Genomic DNA, 21,354 nt, shown 5'->3' on the forward strand with positions numbered 1-21,354 from the left:
TCCACTCTGGTTCATCTCTACAAACAGACCATCTTTCACCCTGGTGTTCAAGACAGAAACCTGGAGGACTTCCCCAATGAAGTTCTCTGACTCTTGATCACCACCTAGAAGGTGGGTCTTGCATCCATCCACTTTTTTCCTTCTTTACAATTCTCCTTGTTTTTACTTCTTGACAGCAATAGCAACAAATCCCAAACCAAACCAAACCAAACTAAGACAAATAAAACTGAAAATTGGTTAATTTTTTCATCCCCACATCTTCCTGGGGAGAATCTGGGCTCTGAGGCTTCTGTTGTGCTGATCTGTATTAATTGGCAGAAATGCAGAAATGATGTAGTCAGAAAGGACACACACACACACACACACACACACACACACACACATCACTTTAGTAAAGACATGGCATTTTTCAAGGAATAATTATGGACCTTAGTAGGTTAGAGAATGAGGACAATGAAAGAAAAGTCAGGTCCAAGTCTGGCTTACTTTTTTGACAATAATATCTAGAGAAGAGAGATTGGAGACTGATGCTGTGTTATGATAAAAGGGGGAAAAAAGCTTGGAGACATAGATTAAGATTTTTTAAATTATGTTTACTGATTTATGCAAAGAAATTCCACTTCATGCTTATCCCATAGATTTCATAAATATTAGGTTGCTTTACTTTTCTATTTTTGATATCAGTTGTTTCAACAGTATGCTGATACAGGCAATGAGTGGGCCCAGATCTATTCAAAATAAACCATAGTACTTTGAATAAAATCTGAAACCTTTACCAGTGTCTAAAAGTCTCCACATCATGTAGCCTCTACCTCTCCAGTCTCATCTCTGAACTACTCTCACTTTTGCTGACACTGGCCTTCCTTTGGCACGTTAAGCACATACTGTTTTCCTTTCTTGGGCTCTAACATAGCTTTTCTGTTTGGAATGTTCTTTCCATGATGGCTCATTCTTTCAGGTCTCATCTAAAATGTCACCTCTTCAGAAAGGACTTCCTACCTACCTTAGCTAAATCTCTGTTGTTCTCTTTCATGGTACTGTATATATATTTTTTATAGAACTTTGCAGTTGTTAATTCATTCACATATGTGGTTATGTGCACGTTCATGCACATGTGTTTTTCCTTGCTCATCATCTCCAACAGATGTAAGTTCACCAGGACAAGGAGCTTGTGGGTTTGTTCATCACTCTAGAGCCATCACAGTGCTCTGCACATAGAAGTTCATCAATGAGTTATTGAGTGAGCAAACAAGCTTGACACTGAGAACGAACCAAAGATGCTGAACAAATAATTATGTTATGATGACCACAACTTTTAGACCCTGGTAAGGGTTTCAGATTTTATTCAAAGTACAATGGTTTATTTTGAATAGATCTGGGCCTACTCATTGCCTATATTAGCATAGTGTCTCATTCAAATGAAACAACTGATACCAAAAACAGAAAAGTAAAGCAACCTAATATTTACTGAAATCTATGGGATGAGCATGAAGTGGAATTTCTTTACATCAGTCAAAAAACACGATTTAAGAAATCTTAATCTACGTCTCCATAGTGGTCATGGTGTTACTGTAAACTTAATTTTAGTGGAAAACAAGACAATCTAGTCTTCCCTGATCTAAAAATGGATTAGATCAGGTGAGAAGAGTGAATTGTTCCAGGCAGAGGAAGTAGCAAGTTTAAAAGCCTCAGGATTGGAGTATGGGATATTTGGAGAAATGAAAGAATAGCAACATAGCTAGAGCCTTGAGAGGAAGAGGCAGAGGTGAGTGGGAAGGTATGGTAAGTCTCAGGCTATGGACTTTGTTTTAAAGGAAATGAAAAGGTTTAGGTAGTGAGTAAAATTATTAGGTTAATGGGTGGGTTTCTTTTTTAAAAAATATTTTATTAGTTGTTGATGGACCTTTATTTATTTATAATGTTGTGCTAAGAATCTAATCCAGTGCTTCACACATGCTAGGAAAACGTTCCACCACTGAGCCACAAACCCAGTCCATTTCTTTTTCTTTTTTTCCCCAGTGCTAGGGTTAAACCCAGGGCCTTTACATATGTTAGGCAAGTGTCCTACTATACCCCACCCCAAGTTTGTGTTTTTAAATAAACAGAATAATATGTGGGGAATGGGTTATAGGTGGGGAATGGGATGCTTGATGAAGTAGGGTAGGGTATATTGTAGTGATGATCTAGAAAAACTGGGTAGGTGAATGAATATAAGAGAAGAGAGAGGTCCAGATAGAGGGGTCAGTTAGGTCTGGAGAATAGTGTTAGATTCTAGGAAGTCGTATGATTAAGATACAGCAACTCACTGGCCTTACCATAAGGGTAGGGTGTAGGGTAGCGAAGATCTACGAAAACTGGGTAGGTGAATGAATGTAAGAGTACAGGCCAGAGAAGAGAGAGGTCTAGATAGAGGGGACAGTTAGGTCTAGAGAATAGTGTTAGATTCTAGGAAGTCATATGATTAAGATACAGCAACTCACTGGCCTTACCATAAGAAAGAGCAAGAGTCAAAATGACTTCCAGGGTGTTGATTTAGACCATAGAGTAGAAGGTTGTGCCAGCACCAAGATAAAGAAAAACTGCACTGCAAGGGGAGCCAGTGGGAGGTGGATGAGTGGTGAGGATGATGATAAGGCTATAAGAGAAGATGCCAAGCAGACAGTTAATAGATGGCAGTGTGAGGGTCAGTGGAATTCTGGGCACAAATACAGTTATCAGTCTAGGGAATGAGTAAAGTGATCTAGGGAATGAGTAAAGTGAGATGTGTATGTAGGGTCCTAAGGTACCTCACTATTTCAAGATCAGTGAGAATGAGCCAGCAAGAGTGAGCTGGAGAGGTAAAGGGAATATGGGGAATGTGTGTGGGGCTACAGAAGGTCTTAATGACATGGTCTAAGATGAAAGTCTGAGTAAACTAGCAGTTAGATTTTAAGAAGAGTATCACTAAGCAATGTAAGTTCTGTTAACTCACCTGTTTTACTGGATATCGTATATCAAAATTTCTAGGGGAAAAAACATCTCTCCAAATCGTACCTTAAAAATGACTACCTAGCAGCACAATTCACAATAGCTAGACTGTGGAACCAACCTAGATGCCCTTCAATAGATGAATGGATAAAAAAATGTGGCATTTATACACAATGGAGTATTACTCTGCACTAAAAAATGACAAAATCATGGAATTTGCAGGGAAATGGATGGCACTAGAGCAGATTATGCTAAGTGAAGCTAGCCAATCCCTAAAAAACAAATGCCAAATGTCATCTTTGATATAAGGAGAGCAACTAAGAACAGAATAGGGAGGAAGAGCATGAGAAGAAGATCACCATTAAACAGGGTTGAGAGGGGGGAGGGAAAGAGAGAGAGAAGGGAAATTGCATGGTAAAGGAAGGAGACCCTGATTGTTATACAAAATTACATATAAGAGGAAGTGAGGGGAAAGGGGAAAAAAACAAGAGAGAGAAATGAATTACAGTAGATGGGGTAGAGAGAGAAGATGGGAGGAGAGGGGAGGGGGGATAGTAGAGGATAGGAAGGGCAGCAGAATACAACAGACACTAGTATGGCAGTATGTAAAAAAGTGGATGTGGAACCGATGTGAATCTGCAATATGTATACGGGGTAAAAATGGGAGTTCATAATCTGCTTGAATCAAATGTATGAAATATGATATGTCAAGAGCTTTGTAATGTTTTGAACAACTAATAAAAAAATGACTATCTAGGCCTAGTATTGTGGCTCAGTGGTAGAGCGCTTGCCTAGTACCCATGAAGCACTGGGTTCGATCCCTAGCACCCTGCCCCACACAAAAAATACTAAATAAAGGTATTGTGTTCATCTACAACTAATTTTTTTTTTAAAAAGGGCTATTTTCAAGTATTTTATCATCTAGTATTTTATATGCATAAACATTTTTGCATTGTTGCAACTACAATGGATACATAATTTTGATTTTTTTCCACTTTAAGTGAGAGGAATTTATGGCTTTATAATGATCATTTTAGTGACTGTATAATGTTCCATTCAATCACATTTTAGAGATTTTTATGAAAGGATATGTCTGATTCTATTAAAAGTATAGGAAAATAAACTTTTGTCACTATAAAATTCTTCCCTACAGCATGATCATTGTAAAGAGTTAAGCAAATACAGGAGCAAAATATTATTATTATTATTATTATTATTATTATTATTATTTACTGGGGATTAAACTGAGGGCCCCACAAGTGCTAGGCAAGCACTCTACTTCTGAGCTACACTCCCAGCCCCTCTTCTGAATTTTAAATACACACAAACCAATTTCTATATGTTGCCTTTTGCCTACAACTTCATACAGTTACATTTCAACCTTGAAAAGAAAATGGAAAATTTGAATTATATCCTAAGATGAGCAAGGTTAAACTAGAGGAAGACATGTTTATTTCGTTGATCCTTGAAATACAAGGACTTTCTTCATAAACTAGTAACAAAGATCAGTATGTCACCTTGATGCACACTGTTTGCTTTGACTCTTTCACAACAGATAATGCAGTCAAGAGCAAAAGTAAATGATGCTTTTATTCATTGCTATTGAACTTTAAAAACAAACTAAATTGTTCCAAGCAAATTCCTAAATTTTATTTATATTTTTATTTTTTTAGCCTTCTTTACTGATTTCATGCTTTCGAAGCTTTTACATCCTCACAAATATCTTTTAGTACAAATTGACTGAAATGATTAATACTTGCTTCAGCTGAAGTGTTCCTTCTTATTTGTTTAAAGATAACCCCTAAACTGATGAATGAACTGAACTGTCACATGAGAAGAAAAAGGCACTTAGGATTTGAGTTTCTGTAGGAAAGGATGAACCGATTCCACCAGATCTCATGACTGAGTCAAGGACAGTTTTACTCTTTGATCTAATAAACTTCTCTTTTAGAAACCAGTTATTTAGCTCAGAGAAGCTAAAAGCCTCTTCTTGCCACCAACAGTCTCTAGTTTGGTGATATTCAGAGTAACTGAACAGAGAGCCTAGGATACTAGAGCTGCTCAATTCCTTTTGGCTTAACTCAGTTACATAAGTATAAAGCTCCTACTTTGTGCAAGACAAAGTACCATGTACAGTATCTATAACATTCTTATTTAAAGACATGTCTCTTCTCCTTCTCATTAAGATCAGACTTAGTACTGTATATGGGTCTTGTTGGCAGTTTCCTGTGTTCCTCTTTAATGAGCAACTATTTTGGTCTTCACTCCAGGTTGTTGAGAATATGTAGTAATGCCAGGTCTATCCAGAGCACCAGCCAACTTAAGGCAGGTTCCTGGGCTAAGGCCTGGGTTTCTTTTTGTGTTGCGGGGAGAGAGGAGGAGAAAGGGGAATGGATGGTAAGGAGAATTATGAGCCTCTGAATCATTTGAGATCCTAGAAACGTTGACTGCCTTCTATACACCACGTTCTCATTGAACCCTTGGTTAATTATCAGAAGTGTATGAAGGAGACTATATCATTCAACTGCATTTTACAGATAAGGAAACTGGCTGGTGACCACGGTCAGAGTAAATGCTGGATCTGGGATCCAAATCTCTTCTCTAGGTCTTTAAAGGCTTTCTGCTACAGTGTATAGGGACCCAGTTGGTGTATAGGTCTATAGCCAATTATACAGTACCCATCACCTCCACATTTTTACAGGACAAAATCTATCTAGAATGTCTATCTAATAAAGAAGCAAAGAGAAAAGAAGTAATGAACATGCCTGTGAAGGGTGTGGGTCTACCTTTTTCCTTTTTTGTCTTGATGAGGAGCCCCTTAGGTCATTTTAGAACAGGCTTCAATGCCTGCCATCTGGATTCTGTACCCATATCACAAAGACTTGTTTCCTTCACTCAACTAAAATATGAATGGCTGTCCTAGTTCTGTCTCAAATAATAGTTGTGAAGGTCAAATAAGGCACTAAATTGTAGCAGACATCCTTCCAAGATATTGGGAAATATGAAGTAGCTACTTAAATTCCTGATTACTTGAGTTACTTGAGGAAGCAATAGTATTTGGTAACTGAACTCAATTGATACTATCTAAAATCACATTCTAATCAAGATTTGGCCCTTTGTAGAGTTTTTAAAAGACAAGGAAAAAAAAGAGTAGGGTATAAAATGCCAGTAAGAATAATTAAATTTCTTACTCTTTTGAGCCCTACCCCATAGATGGAATGAGGACAGAACAAAAAGATTTAGAAAAAAAGCCAGAGACAGACACGCGTACGTGTTAATACACAGTACATAGTACTGTGGTAAGGAAATAAGTTATGGGGGAAAGGCTTCAGACCGTCCCTGGGGACCGCTCCGGTTCTGGGCAGTCCCTTTGGCAATACTCCAGAGTCTTGAGTCCCAGGGCTCCCCCCAGAGGTAAGGGAGAGACGCGTATGATGAGGCGCGCACTTACGCGTACATTCACAAGTACACACACACACACACACACACGCACGCACGCACACACACGCATGCACATACGAGGCCTGCGTCCTCTGCTCCCTCTACCCCCGGGGGGCGGGTCTCTTTCTCTTTAAAGAGCGGACGGTCTCCGCACAAACCCAGGCTCTCTAAGGCCCCGGGGGCCCGGGGCCGGAGCCGCTCGCAGCCAATGGGCGCGGTGGAGCGGCTCGAGCGCTGCTGACGCTGCACCAATGGGCGCCCGCGGGGGGCGGGGGCAGCAGAGGAGACACTATTGTTGATGAGGAGCAGCGACGGCGGCGGCGGCTGCACCACCTCGTTACTGCCGGCCGCGGCCCAGTCTCCCCCCCGCGCCCCGGAGTCCGGCTTCGTCACTTGGTCGCGGGGACCTTCCCTCTGGCCCCAAGAATCCTCCCCCTGCAACCCAACAAGAGAAAACCCCCTCGTCTCGCCCAGTCACCGGGGAGGGGGGACCATGTCCCAGCGGGTGAGGCGCAATGGGTCCCCCACGCCGGCCGGTGCCCTCGGGAGTGGTGCAGTCAACACGGCCGGGGGACCTGGGAGCCGCCTGCAACCCATGAGGGCGACGGTTCCATTCCAACTGAAGCAGCAGCAGCAACATGGCAGCCCCACGCGGAGCAACGGCGGCGGCGGCGGCAACAACAACGGCGGCTGCTGCGGTGGCGCCTCAGGCTCCTCAGGCGGCGGCGCCTCAGGCTCCTCAGGCGGCAGCAGCGGCAGCGGCGGCGGGGGCCCGCGCACCGCCTCCCGCAGCACGAGCCCCACGCGCGGCAGCGGGAGCGCGGCCGCGCGCACCAGCCCCACGGTGGCCACGCAGACGGGCGCGTCCGCGACGTCCACGCGGGGCACCAGTCCCACGCGCGGCGCCGCGCCTGGGGCTCGTGGAAGCCCCCCAAGACCGCAGCCCCCGCCGCCGCCTCCGCTGCTGGGTACCGTGTCGTCGCCTAGCTCGTCGCCCACCCACCTGTGGACCGGCGAGGTGAGCGCGGCTCCACCCCCAACCCGTGTCCGGCACCGGAGGAGGTCCCCGGAGCAGAGCCGCCCCTCCCCGGAGAAGAGGAGCCCGAGCGCCCCGGTTTGCAAAGCGGGTACGTATCGGGGCCGGGAGGCGAAGGCAGGAAAGGGTCCAGGGGCTCAGCGCCGGGACTGCGGTGCTACAGCGGAGCCCGGGGCGGGGGCGGGGCAGGGGGCGGGGTGGGTGACCCCACTCCAGGAGTTTGGCCTCGCCTTTGCCGGGTGCCGGGTGCCCAAGCCGCCGCCCTTTGCCGGCCTCATTCATCCCTCCTCCGGTCCAGCGCGGGTCCCGGGCGGTGGGGGTGGCAGCTGCTAACCTTGTATGTGTTAATGATAAACCTGGGGTTCTCTTTTCCGCTGGTTACTGCTTATCCTCCCTTGAGGGTGAGGCTAGAAATGGTTTGTCACTTTTGTTTTAATGACGTGATTAACGCTAGCATAGAGGATGTATGCTGCTAAGTATTTCTGTTGAACAAAACGGTTTCAGATCGGGAGATTGCAGTCATTTGAACAATGGTCGATGGATCACTGAAGAGTCGTGAGGCTGGAAGCGGTTTTTTGCATTTCGTAAGACTTGATAAATGGATAGCAAGAAGTGACAAGCAGGATTCTTTTGGAAGGCGTATGGATTTTGTCTTGAGAATCTGGGTGTATTTCTGATACGTTGATTTTGCGTTTTGGATTTACAAAACAAAATTCATCGTTTCTCTCCCTTCTGTTATTGTTTGGTGGACCTAAAATTTGTTTTTCTTACGTATCTGACAGCTTTCTTGGGAAATGTCCTGAGTGAAGCTGTTCGTTTCCAAGTAGTCATTCAAAAAGAGTAGTTCAAAAGAAAAGCAAAGTGTGGAAAGTGGAAAGGAATAAAATCATTTGGCTGCCTTTCCATCAGAACCTAGTGAAAAAAGACACTTTTTTCACTAAAAATGGTGGTTTTTAGTTATGCAGTAATACATGTGCCAACATATACCTTTGTCTTTATCTGTTTGGGGAAATTTCTGTAGAATCTTATAGGAAGAATGGTTGGGAATTTCAGGAGACAGTACAGTACTTTCTAACCAAGTGTCAGATGAAGTGGTTTCAGAAGTGGAAAGAGTAGGATGAATCTGTTTTATAAAAGGTTTTAGATAATAGTTTTTGGGGAGAATTGCTCTAGAAAATGATCAACAGTAGAAACAGAGCCCTTTTTAAACCTTTTGAGAATGCAAATTGCTTTTAAAAAACTTTGATTGTTGAATGAGAGTACTAGGATTTTCTGCCTCTCCCTTCTTATTGAACTCCTACTGAGTGATTTTCATACAGATTCTCATTTTATCCTTCACCATAGCCTTTGGATAGGTTAAGTAACAAGTGGCAGAGTTGGTATTTGAACTCTGGTTGGTTGTATTTCAAAGACCAAGTCTTCAGATTTTATTAAGGAAGTAGTTTCATGAAACCTGAGAAATATATGGCACACCGAATTACATATACTTAGTTTTGTGGCAGTTCTTATCTGGTGAACAGGATTGCTTCAGTTTGCCTTTGGCCTTCTGGAGTCAGAACAGCTCATCAGGTGGAAGGGAAAGGGCTACTTAAGTAGGCATTAAGGTGGAGAAAGGACCTGGAGCCCCCAGTCTGGTAACAGAATCGGGATATCCTGTCAGCTATTTGATACTCAAAGCAGAGAAGCAGCCTGAGGAGACATGGGCTAAATTCAATATTGGTGAAGGTGGAGGAAGGTGCTTTTTTCATCTGGTTTCTGGGAGGCTGTTTCCTGGGATCTCAGGCTCCTAGTGTGCCCATTCCATTTTGCATGTTTTCCAAAGTTTCATTCCCCCAGATGTGTCATTCTATAGAATATTTATGCTGTAAAATTAATTATTATGATTAACCCTCCCCCCATGAAAACGTACTCTCCTGGTGTGGCACTCTAAACCAAGTATAAGGGATATTGCTTGTTATTAACTCTTACTCAAATGTAAATGTCTGATAGCTTCTTTCCTGGAATGTATTTTTGTTTCACCCTAAGGATCATCTGTGCGGAGTGGGAAACATTGGAAAAATGTTTAATTTTAATTAATTTTTTAATTCTTAGCACATGCTATGATAAATAATTTGCTGTTTTGTATGACTAACTCTGGAAGAGTCTTTAGTTACTGGAGTCTTTTTGATTAAAGGGCAGTTATCAGTTTGCAAGCTCAATGGAATGTGAAAGTTCTTACTTTAGAAGGAAAGGGTCTATTTCATATAGTTCTTTAAACCTCATGTGACTCAACTTCCAGATCAACCTGCTGGCTTCTAGGTGTCTTATTAGATGAGCTGGATGTCATATAATTTTTGTTAGGGCTCCCTGAGTCCCCAAGTTGAAGATCTTACTATGTGTATGTACCTTGTTGCCTCATTCTTCTGGGGTTTGAGCTAATCATTCTCTAATCTAGAATTTCCTTCTCTTTGCTATGATAAGGTAATCTAAGCATCCACCCCTGACAGATATTTTAAACATTCCATTGTCAGTGTTTGACTTCTCCATTGCAAAGTGGTTTGTCATTAGGAACCCAGATATGCTTAGTGAAGGTAACTAGGCAGCAGCGTACTGTGGTTTGTTTTATGCCTTCCTTTCTTTTGCCTGACTTAGTCTTATTCAAATTTCAAATTCATATTTTTAAAATAAAGAGGTGGCATAACAGGAGAGTAGGCTTTGGGTGAACAGTCTGGGTTTAATACTGTGTTCTATCACTTACAAGCCAAGTGATATAGGGAAGTTAAGAACTTTGTAACCCTAAACATTCTTATCTGTAAAATTGGTGATGATATCTATTTCACATGATGCGAGGGATAAATGAAAGAAAAACAGCATAGTAGCTCAGAAGTTTTTGTGTATCATATTTGTTTTGCTTTTATTTTTAGTGGCTGTAACAAATTGCCAATATAGCCTCAATTTTCATAGTTGTATGATTTTTTTTTAGTTTTTTTGATATAATGCATATGTGGGATACAGTGTGATGTTTTAATATATGTATACATTGTGGAATGATCAGATTAGGTTAATTAATTCATCTGTCACCTCAAATACTTAGGGTTATTTGTGGTGAGAACATTTAAAATCCATTCTTTTATATTTGTGTATTTTAAAATACATAATCCAGTAGACTCAAGTTGAAAATCTGCCTATAATTTTTGACTCCTCCAAAACTTGACTGAAAGCCTGTAGTTGACTGGAAATTTCATTTAAAACATAGTGAATTAACACATTTTGTTTGTTATATTTATTTATATGGTGAAAAATACATGAGAACCTCAAGATATTACTTTTTACTTCTCCCTGCAATTTACCAAAAGTTGAACTGCTCAGGTGTAGAGGATCAGTGTCAGAGTGTGTTTACTCAAAACACTTGAGCTCACTGAAATAGCAACAGGATGTAGCTATGAAATTATTACAGTAGTACAGTAATACCGAATTTAATTTCATGCAGTTATGATTTAATACTGCATCCTCACCTTTGTTTACATTTCTCTTCACTGAGAATGGGGCCATATTTACTCTGTATTTGTGTACTAATTTTTGGTAAATGTTTTTAACTTTTTGTAATAGGCTTATGAATATTATATGGTAGAGGTGATAAAAATAGACTACCTATAGGTAATAGTAAAGTATATGGGGACATCTGTATTGTATGCATTTGTGATATATCTAATGTTTAAACTTTTTTTTTTTTGTATTTCTAGGCTATGCAGTCTTTCTGTGAATTGTTTTCAAATTGTTCTAGAATCCTTCAAAAATCATTTTATTTCACACCTGAGCAGTTCAAATCTGTGTTTTTCAGGGGTCAGTTGTACAGTATTATTAACTGTAGTCACCCTCATACCTTATACTATGAATATCTTCCACATGGTCATTCCTGACTTGTGCTCTTTATAATGAACTCCTAAGTGTAAATGTATTTTCCTGAGCTCTGTGACTCATTCTAGGAAATTGCCAAACCTTGGGAAGGGATCATGGGAACCTCTGATTTATAGCTGTTTGGTCAGAAGTAAAGGTGGCCTAGGACTTGTAGTATCTGTTGGGGGGCAGTCTTATGGGACTAAGTCTTTAAGGAGTGGAGTCTGTGCTATCTCTCTCTAGTTAGGATCAGAATTGAATTGTTTCTTGAACATCCATTTGGTGTCCAGAGAGAAAGAGAATTGCTGGTTTTCCTGTTGGAAAATGCCCCAGGGTATTTGTTTAAAAATGCATATTTTCAGGCCCTACTGTGGGCCTTGCAAATGCCTACCCATTCCCTGTACCCCTTCTCTCAATTTTGCTGTACTCTAAATTGAAAAATAGTCACTAGAAGTCCCCAAAGAAAATAACTAGAAGACTTATTTAAAAAGAAAAGTAATTAGCACAGTATTTGTTATTTTTGTGGTGCAGCTGGGTATATTGATAGCAAGATGTGTTCTTGGGAACTTTTTCCCTTACTCTGCATATATTAAGTTGTGTGTGAATTTGATGGTTTATTGGGGTTGGGAGAATGCTAAGAACAGCAATAAAAGATGCACTTCTCTGGACTAACAGGCACAGTTAGTAAGTAGGGTACTAGAACTTTGTATTTGTGGCATTTTGATGTCTGTTTTCTAGCACTTTATAAAGTACAGAACTCTAAAAATTCAGTGCTCTAACTTAATTTGGAGGGCTGCTGTTAATTTCACACCTTAAGGGAATTCTTTTGGCTTGTGATGTCTGTATTTTACAATTGAGGTTGATGCATTATAGAGGTTTACTGTTAGGTCTCCATTTTGGCTAATAGACTTTTCACTTATTAAGTTCAGTTCTGTAAGTTTGATTGAACTACCTTATATGTTACTGATTAGGCAGTACCAAAGGTATTTTTAAAAAACACAGGAAACTCCAAAGACTCAAACTAGCCATGTAAGACAGGTACATAGTATATAACATGATGAGTGCTGAGGGCTCATAGTGAATAATTTTACAGGAATGGGTATAGAAGTTTTCTGACAAGATGGCTTTTGATTTGAGTTGGAAAGGGAGGAACAGAACTTTGCAGTGCAAAGTTGAAAATGCACATGTCATATTTAGTCCTGTATGGCTTAACGGTAGAAAGAAGAGCCAGTAAAGAAGCCTGAGAATGTGATAGAATGTCAAAGGAAAGATTGTATTTCAAGGAAATGTTAAAGATTTTCACATGCTATGAAGAGAACAAGTAGACTGAGCTTATAGAATAGTTTTTGTTTTTTTTTTTTTTTTTGGTACAGGGATTGAACTCAGGCACTCACCACTGAGCCCCATCCCCAGCACTATTTTTGTATTGTATTTAGAGACAGGGTCCCACTGAGTTGCTTAGCACCTCGCTGTTGCTGAGGCTGGCTTTGAGCTCTCCATCCTCCTGCCTCAGCCTCCCCTGCCACTGGGATCACAGGCGTGTGCCACCATGTCTGGCTAGAATAGACTTTTGAATTGGCATTTAGGTCAGTTGATGATCTTTTGAGTAGTATGTTGGTTATGAGTATAAATTACTCTTATGTCAGTGAAAGGAAGTAAAGTGACAAATCTGCATTAAGGGTTGTGCTGAGTTTATTTACAGGATGGGGAAAATTTTAGCATATTACTGGTTTAGGAGAAGGGTTCAGAGGAGAAAGATTACAAGAGAAAATGATAATAGTAGATGGACAAGATCATGGAAAATGTGAGAGGTAGCAATGGGATCCAGTGTATGGAGAGTCTGGAAATCTCAGAAACAACTAAGGACCCTTTTTTTGCTGTGGAAGGGAAGGGCTAAGGCTGTGGTCAAGGTGATGGATAACTCAGCAGTAGAAGGGAAGGAAGTTGAGAAAGTCAGCTGTTTCCATTTCCACACTACTGGAAGAAAACAAATAGTGTTCTTAATAATGTATATTTAAAAATTTATTTTTTTTTAGTTGCAGATGGACACAATACTTTTACTTACTTTATTTATTTATTTATTTTATGTGGTGCTGAGGATTGAACCCAGTGCCTCACGCATGCTGGGCAAACACTCAACCACTGAGCCACAATCCCAGCCCCTTAATAATGTGTTTCTTAAATTAAGAGTTTATTTCTATCAAAGTGTATGTAATTTAAAATATCAGATATGTTCCCCTGCTACAGCTCTGTCCCCTCCCTACTCCCTGTCAACAGAGACAACCACTTTCAATTCTTAGGACTTTCTTTTAGTGTTTATTAACTAATTTCTAAATATTTTATAAAATGCTTTATACTCTCACTTTAGGAAGTTTATTTCATTTCATTTATTATATAGTGACTTCTTGTTATGAAAAGTGTAGACTTCACTCTAATCACAATCCTCCCTATCTTCCTATTGTGGTTACAGCAGCCTTTTGGTTAATCAGTATTAATGTTTAAAGTATTACGACTATGGGCTGGGGTTGTGGTCCAGTGGTAGAGCGCTCACCTACCATGCATGAGGCACCGCGTTCAATCCTCAGTACCACATAAAAATAAAATAAAGATATTGTGTGCACCTATTACTAAAAAATAAATGAAAAAAAAGTATTACGACTATGTAGGTATTGTTCATATCAGAACCTTGGGGTATGCTACATTTATATTTCCTTTATAACGTTTTATGGTCCTTGAAATTAAAAATGCTTTGTTTTTTTGTTTGCTTCATTTTCTATGTACTTATCTCAGTTTCATCCCCCAACTTTTGATAATGGAAACTTTATATTAATTATTTAAAAACATATCAGGGACTGACAAAATACCTGATTTTTTGTTTTGTTTGTTAGTCAAGTAAATACTCTTACTATTGAGTCACATCTCCATCCCTTGTTTTGTTTTTTTTCCTTGGAAACATCTCTTTTGGAGTCTTTCATCCTTATATTCCAAACTGGACCATGAATCTCTAGGTCTGTGGTTTAGTTGCTGTCTGGGAACTTCTTTGGGAATTCCCATCACCTCTCCTGTTTTTTTTTTTTTTTTTTTTTTTTTGTTGTTGTTGTTGTTTTTGTACTGGGGTTTGAACCCAGGGGCACTTAACCACTGAGCCACATCCCCAGCCTTTTTTTATATTTTATTTAGAGACAGGGTCTTACAAAGTTGCTGAGGCTGGCTTTGAACTCATGATCCTCCTGCCTCAAACCCTTCAGCCACTGGGACTACAGGCATGTGCCATCGTGCCTGGTGTTGTTCTCCTAGTTTCTGTATCTTCCTTTGCTGGATTTTATGCTCCTATAATTTTTGAGAGATGGCATTTGGGAGGTATATGCTCTGTAAGCAGATATATGTCTTTATGTTTGATGGTTGAGTATAAATTAGAATTCTTCTACTTAATACTAAAGCACTTCAGATCAGACATGTGTCTCAATGATAGAGCACTTGCATAGCCTGCTGGAGGCTCTGGGCTCAGTCCCCAGTATCACAAAAACAAACCACTTCATTCTCCAGTTTCTATAATTGCTGTTGAGAATTCTGTTGCCATTCTGATTCTTAATTCTTTGTATGTGTTCTCTCTATGAAAGTGTTACTATCACTGTGAAATAAGGAACACCTTAATGTGAGAGGTTCTTATTGTTTGATTGTTTTCTATTCAGTGTGCTGTTTATTCTGTGGGCATTTTTAAAAAAGAGACTTCATTTCTGGATTTTTTCTTCCATCATTTCTTCTATTATCTTTATTTTCTCTTTTTGGAACCCCTGTTATCCAAATGAGATACCTCTTGAATTAAACCAGCTTAAATAAAAAAATTTCTGTTCTAGTTTCTATCTCTTTTTGTTTTCCTTTATAGCAGATTTATTTTATTTTGTATCATTCTGTTGAATTTTACATTTCCACTAGTGTATTTTTCGTTTTTCAATAGCACTGTTCTTGCTGTCTGACTGAAAATATTTATAAAATGTGTAAATACCCTCAAAGTTTTCTTTCACTTTATGCATTGTTCCGCAGCTCTTTTTATCTTGATCTTTGTCTTATTGGAAACTTTCCATAGTTTTCTATTAATATTTAAACAGAATACTAAAATGCTGATTAGGTGCTTTGTGGGTTAGCCTGAGGGATCTTTTCTGTAGCCTTGATAAAATTTGTACTCCCAATGTCTTCTCTTGAGCCAGTTTCCCCAGTGGGTAGGGTCCTTCAGTGTCAGGTCAGGATATGTCTGGTGTCTAAGTCCAGAGGCTGTCTAGTTATAACCCGCTCCAGTTTTTTAGGTCCCCCCTCTCCTCTGGAAAAACTCTTTTAAAATTTTAATTTCCATTTCTCAAGGAATCCATTTATGACCAATAAGTTGAGATATAATAATCTAGTAATATATGAGTACAGACTGATTTCTTTGTGTTTATTTGGCCAACTTATTAGCTTATTCATTTTGTCTGGTTTTCTTCTCTCTACTGGTGATAGTGTCATTACTCTTCTAGTTATAGCAGTAATGTGGCAAGTGAGCAGGGAAGTAGAGAAAACTTCAGTTTTATGTCTTTTAAAGATATTTTTATATCAGTTGGGACCTATTTTCCCCCTTTCTTTGGATTAACTATTTTTTACAATTCCTTTTTATGTTTTTTTGTTTGTTTGTTTTCAGGTATACTTTTTTTTACTGTGTTCTTAGTGGTTGAACTTTGGAAGAGATGGAAATGTTCTGCGTCTGTGTTATCTAATATTTCTTGTTAGAATCTTATGTTAATATACTTGATTTCCTCCTTCCCATCCTTTGCTATCATTGTCAAATATTTTGTTACTTGTCAGATATTTTATTATCACTGTTTTTTTTTAAAGAGAGAGTGAGAGAAGAGAGAGAGAGAGAGAATTTTTTAATATTTATTTTTTAGTTCTCGGCGGACACAACATCTTTGTTGGTATGTGGTGCTGAGGATCCAACCCGGGCTGCACGCATGCCAGGCGAGCGCGCTACCGCTTGAGCCACATCCCCAGCCCCTTATTATCACTGTTATAGACTTTATAATACCTTGTTAGTACTTTAATTGGTTATCTTTTAGAGCAATTAAAATAGGTGTTAGAGTCTGTAAACAAGTCAGGATGGCGCCTGGCATTTTGCCAGAGGGAGTGGTTTATGAAGTAACACCAGCGAGCCATTAAGTGTGGAGATTTCTTATTGGTTGACTGCTGTATCTAGTTTATGTTAATTAAGATAAGCTGTGTGGAATGTATATATACCCCTCCTGTCCTATAATAAACAGCTCCCACTCCTGCTGTACCAATCTACACAAGTTGCTCATCACCCCCCGGTTATTTTGCTGCAGCCGGACTGCGGCAAATAGGAAGAAAGTTTTTATATTTACCCCCATTTTTCTATTTTGAGCACTCATAATTTCTTAAGATAGGGTGGTTGTAGTATTAAAAAGGGCTTATTGAGAAGCAAAAGATTGATAAGGTTTGTTAACCGATTAGATTTGAGGGATGAGGAAGATGAGAGCATAATGGCTGAGATTTTGAACCTCCTTGGGTGGTTGGGTTAATGTTATCATTAGCTGGTTTTATAAATGATGTTATATTCTGTATGCAACAGAGTAGGACATGAACTTTTGGAGCATAACACTAAATATTTTAATAGTCAAAAGCAATATAGCAAGCAGTGTGGAAAATTTGGAAGATAAAAAGAAAATGTTCATGGGCTGGGGATGTGGCTCAAGCGGTAGCACGCTCGCCTGGCATGCGTGTGGCCCGGGTTCCATCCTCAGCACCACATACAAAGAAAGATGTTGTGTCCGCCGAAAACTAAAAAATAAATATTAAAAATATTCTCTCATTCTCTCTCTCTCTTAAAAAAAAAAGAAAAGAAAATGTTCATTATTATTTTTATATATTGCCTTCCAATTTATCATTCCTAAAAGTTTTGTAATTATTATTTTACTTGATGTTCTATTGGATCTACTGGATTATATCTAGTAGTTTTTGGAAAATCATTTTACATTAATTTATTTTTTCATTGTGCATGTATGTTGATATTTTAATTATAAGGACAAGTGATGTCTATTTATATTATCTTAGAACCTATTCTCACTTTGTGCAGAGCAGCTTATAAGGTCATGAGAGGGAGTCCTTAACTTTATGGGCTTTAGAATTTAAGACAGACAATATAATATTTAAGGGTTAACAGTAAAAACAATAAAATATCTGATATTGCTAAGAAGAGCAAAAGCCTCACATGACGATCTTGAGTCATAGTGCTTTTGTTTGCAGTCAGGAATTGCTAGGTGACTTGTAGGATAGAAGTCGCTTTACTAGTATTTTGGACTAGACAAGAGGGAAGTGAAGGGAGAGGAAGGGGGTAAGGGGGTAGGAATGATAGTAGAATGAATCAGACACTATTATCCTATGTGTATATATGATTACATGACCTGTGTAACTCTACAACCTGTACAGCCAGACAAATGAGAAATTATACTCCATTTATGTATGATGTGTCAAAATGTGTTCAACTATCACGTATAACTAATTAGGACAAATAAAAAAAGATTTTAAAAAATCACTTCTAAAAAGCGATTGCCATTAATGCCATCCTCAAGAATTCCTAGAACATCTACTCCTGGAAATTGTGCTGGGTGTGCCCTGTCCTGCTACAGAAATGTTATGTCTCAATTGTGTAAGGAAGATTGAGGCTCTACAGTTTTGGACATTCTCTCTCCCTGTTGAACTTTTTTTAAAAATCCTATGGCCCAGTGACTTATGGTATCGTTTTTTTTTTTTTAATGTAAAGGTTTGTTTTATTTCTACTGGGGGAAGGAAGAGGATAAATAGAACTGTTTTCCAGTTTGCTGTCCACTGTATACACACATATCCACATGCATATATATAAATTTGTATATCAAAAATACTCCCAGAAAACCAAGAAGTAAAAGCCAAAACACCCTCCTCAGATTTGGTGGCACACCCTGTAGTCACAGCGGCTTGGGAGACTGAGGCAGGAGGATCACAAGTTCAAAGCCAGCCTCAGCAAAAGTAAGGTGCTAAGCAACTTAGTGAAACCCTGTCGTATAAAATACAAAAAAGGGGTTGGGGGTGTGACTCAGTGGTCGAGTGCCCCTGAGTTCAATCCCTGGTCCTCCCCACCAAAAAATACTTAAAAAACACTCTCATATTGCACCAATACTTCATATTTTGACCCAAAGAAAAGATCCTGGGAAGAAGTGCAAAATGCAAAATCAAATGACTGAAAAATGCTGAGCAAGCAGCATTATTAATATACAAAATATTTATATTACTGAACTAGTAACAGGTGATGTTCTATGTGTCTAAAATTTGTAACCATATAGCTGATTTGTTAAATCTAGCCCGGGCCAGATTCAAAATTCAAAATAATTAGCTTTATTCTTTTTTTTGTTATTGTTGTAGATGGACACAATACCTTTATTTTGTTTATTTATTTTTATGTGGTACTGAGGATCGAACCCAGTCCCGCATATGTTTGAGGCAAGCACTCTGTCACTGAGCCACAATCCCAGCCCTAGCTTTATTCTTTGATGCTTCATCAAAATTTTTTATAAGATCTGGAACATTGTCATCCTATTCATCAATGTCTTCTGGTTCTTGTGCTTTACTGTCAACACTTGGCCATAGGAACTGTTCAGCTAATTTCGTAAGGCTTGTTAAGCTGTCAGCACCAAGCTGACTTAATATTCCAGGAAACACTTCTGTGATTGGTTTGGCTTCTGCATGACCAGTAATTGTGAAGGTATTAGCAGACAGGGATGTTGGACTTTGGGATTGTTGAAATGAATAACTGTCCCATCATCTTTAATCATGTTCAACTCTTTAATACAAGCTGTATTATTCACAGTCAGTTTTTTTTTTTTTTTTCAGAGAAAGAACTCTGAAGCTTTTTGTCATGAGCGGTAGCCGTTCTGTATACCACCTTTCTTTGAGCTGTACCCTTGCCCCTATCTGCAGTTTGGCTAACTTTTATTGATACATGCTATTGGTAAATCTGAAGCAGGGAGGGTCCTCCAACACCAGCAGGCAGCAAGAGCAAGATCTATGGTGTCTTTTATAATTAATCTGTTTCTGTCTTCTCTCAATTCAGGAAGGGAGAACTTGCAATCTTTAATTGAGACTGGGTAAAAGTTTCATTGAATGAATGGATGACTTTCTATGAGAGAATATGGTAGGAGGAGAAATGGCAGAGTGGTGTTGAGAGACAGTGACTTATGTCCATTTCCTATTGGTTTGGAGGTCTTGGGTACCATTGGATGTTGTCTATACATCTATTTGCTAACTGTATTTGTATGTGTTAAAATTCATCCTTTTTTTTTTTTCAAAGAGAGAGTGAGGTGGGGGGGGGAGAGAGAGAGAGAGAGAGAGAGAGAGAGAATTTTTAATATTTATTTTTTAGTTCTCGGCGGACACAACATCTTTGTTGGTATGTGGTGCTGAGGATCGAACCTGGGGCGCACGCATGCCAGGTGAGCGCGCTACCGCTTGAGCCACATCCCCAGCCCAAAATTCATCCTTTTTGATATGTGAATTTTGACAAAAGAATACAATTGTGTAAATATAACTATAGTCAAGATATAGAATATGTTGATCACTTCTAAGGTTTTTCTCATACCTTTTGAAGTCATTCTCCTTCATATCTAGGTCATATAAATTGATTAGCTTTTATTTGTTTCAGAATGTCATGGAAATGAGTTGTAGAATACCTAACCTTTTGAGTCTAACTTCATTCATGTAGCAATACATACTTGTTGCATATATCAGTAGTTAATTTCTTTTTATTTTCAGTTGTATTTCATTATATGGATGTACATACTTTGTTTATCCACTTGCCAGTTGAAGGATATTTGGGAATTTGCATTTTGGAGCTATTATGAATGAAGCTGCTGTAAGCGTTTGTATATAGTTTTGGGGTTCCTTTTTTTGGTGAACATAGTTTTTATTTTGTTAAACATCTAGGAGTGGGGGTTGTTGGGTCATATGATAAGTGTATGTTTAAAAGAAACTACCAGCCAGGTATGATGTTATACACCTGTAATCCCAGTGTCTTGGGAGGCTGAGGCAGGAAGATTGCAAGTTTCACGCCAGCATCAGCAATTTAACAAGGCCCTATGCAACTTAGTGAGACCTTGTCTCAAAATAAAAAGGGGCTGGGGATTTTACTTTAGTAGCAGAGCACACCTGGGTTCAATCCCCAGTTACCCCCCAAAAAAACAAACAAACAAACTACCATTTTCCCAAAGTGACTTTTTGCCAATATTTTGTTAAGGATTTTTACACCTATATTCCTGAGGAATATTGGATTATAATGTTCTGTTCTTGTAATGTCTTTGGTTTAGGTGTCAGAGTAATCCTGGCTTCATAAAATGAGTTGAAAAGTATCCTTGTCCTTATCTGTTTTCTAGAAGAGATTCTTTGGCATTGGTATTATCTCTTTCTTAATTTTAAGTTAGAATTTCCCTAGTGAAATCATCTTGGCCTGGAATTTTCTTTGCTAGATTTAAGATATCAAATCAGTTTAATAGATACAGGATTATTTTGATTATCCATTTTTAATACATTTATTTATTTTTTAATGTGATGTTGAGAATCGAACCTAGTGCCTCATACTAAGCAAGCGCTCTACCGCTGAGCCACAACTCCAGCCCTAAATTAATTTTTTGAGAATTGAACTTTGGTACATTTGGTCTTTCAAGGAATTGGTCCACTTATGTACATGATATTGTGGTGTTTCATTATTCTTTTAATTAAATCTGTGGAGTTTGTAATGGTATCTTCATTTCTTCCTTCATTCTTGTTAGAAATTTGTTACTATTTTTCGTGGTTAGTCTTGCTGTAAGTTTATCATTTTTATAGAACTTGTCAAAGAACCAGCTTTTGGTTTCATCAGTGTCTTTAATATTTTGTCATTTCATGAATTTCTGCTCCTGTCTTTATTATATTCTTCCTCTTACTTGACTTGGCTCTAGGTTTTTTTTAATATTTATTTATTT

General features: G+C 39.0%; 1 protein-coding gene and 1 pseudogene across 2 annotated transcripts in view; one reads left to right on the top strand and one right to left on the bottom strand.

Annotated features, from left to right (window-relative positions):
• Positions 1-6,683: 6,683 nt before the first annotated feature.
• The window catches only part of FAM117B (family with sequence similarity 117 member B), a 114,438-nt gene continuing 99,767 nt past the window's right edge, over positions 6,684-21,354 (top strand). Inside the window, exon 1 of the mRNA XM_081261583.1 lies at positions 6,684-7,535. Within this exon, the coding sequence (XP_081117709.1) occupies positions 6,707-7,535 (829 nt within the window). The 5' untranslated portion in view covers positions 6,684-6,706. The remainder of the gene's footprint in view (positions 7,536-21,354) is intronic.
• LOC308630492 (transcription factor BTF3 homolog 4-like) lies at positions 18,854-19,173 on the bottom strand (annotated as a pseudogene). The gene has a single exon. The product of its transcript is annotated as a transcription factor BTF3 homolog 4-like (transcript).

Source organism: Spermophilus citellus, assembly GCF_964194105.1.
Source record: "Spermophilus citellus genome assembly, chromosome: 11".
Taxonomy (NCBI): Eukaryota; Metazoa; Chordata; class Mammalia; order Rodentia; family Sciuridae; genus Spermophilus; species Spermophilus citellus.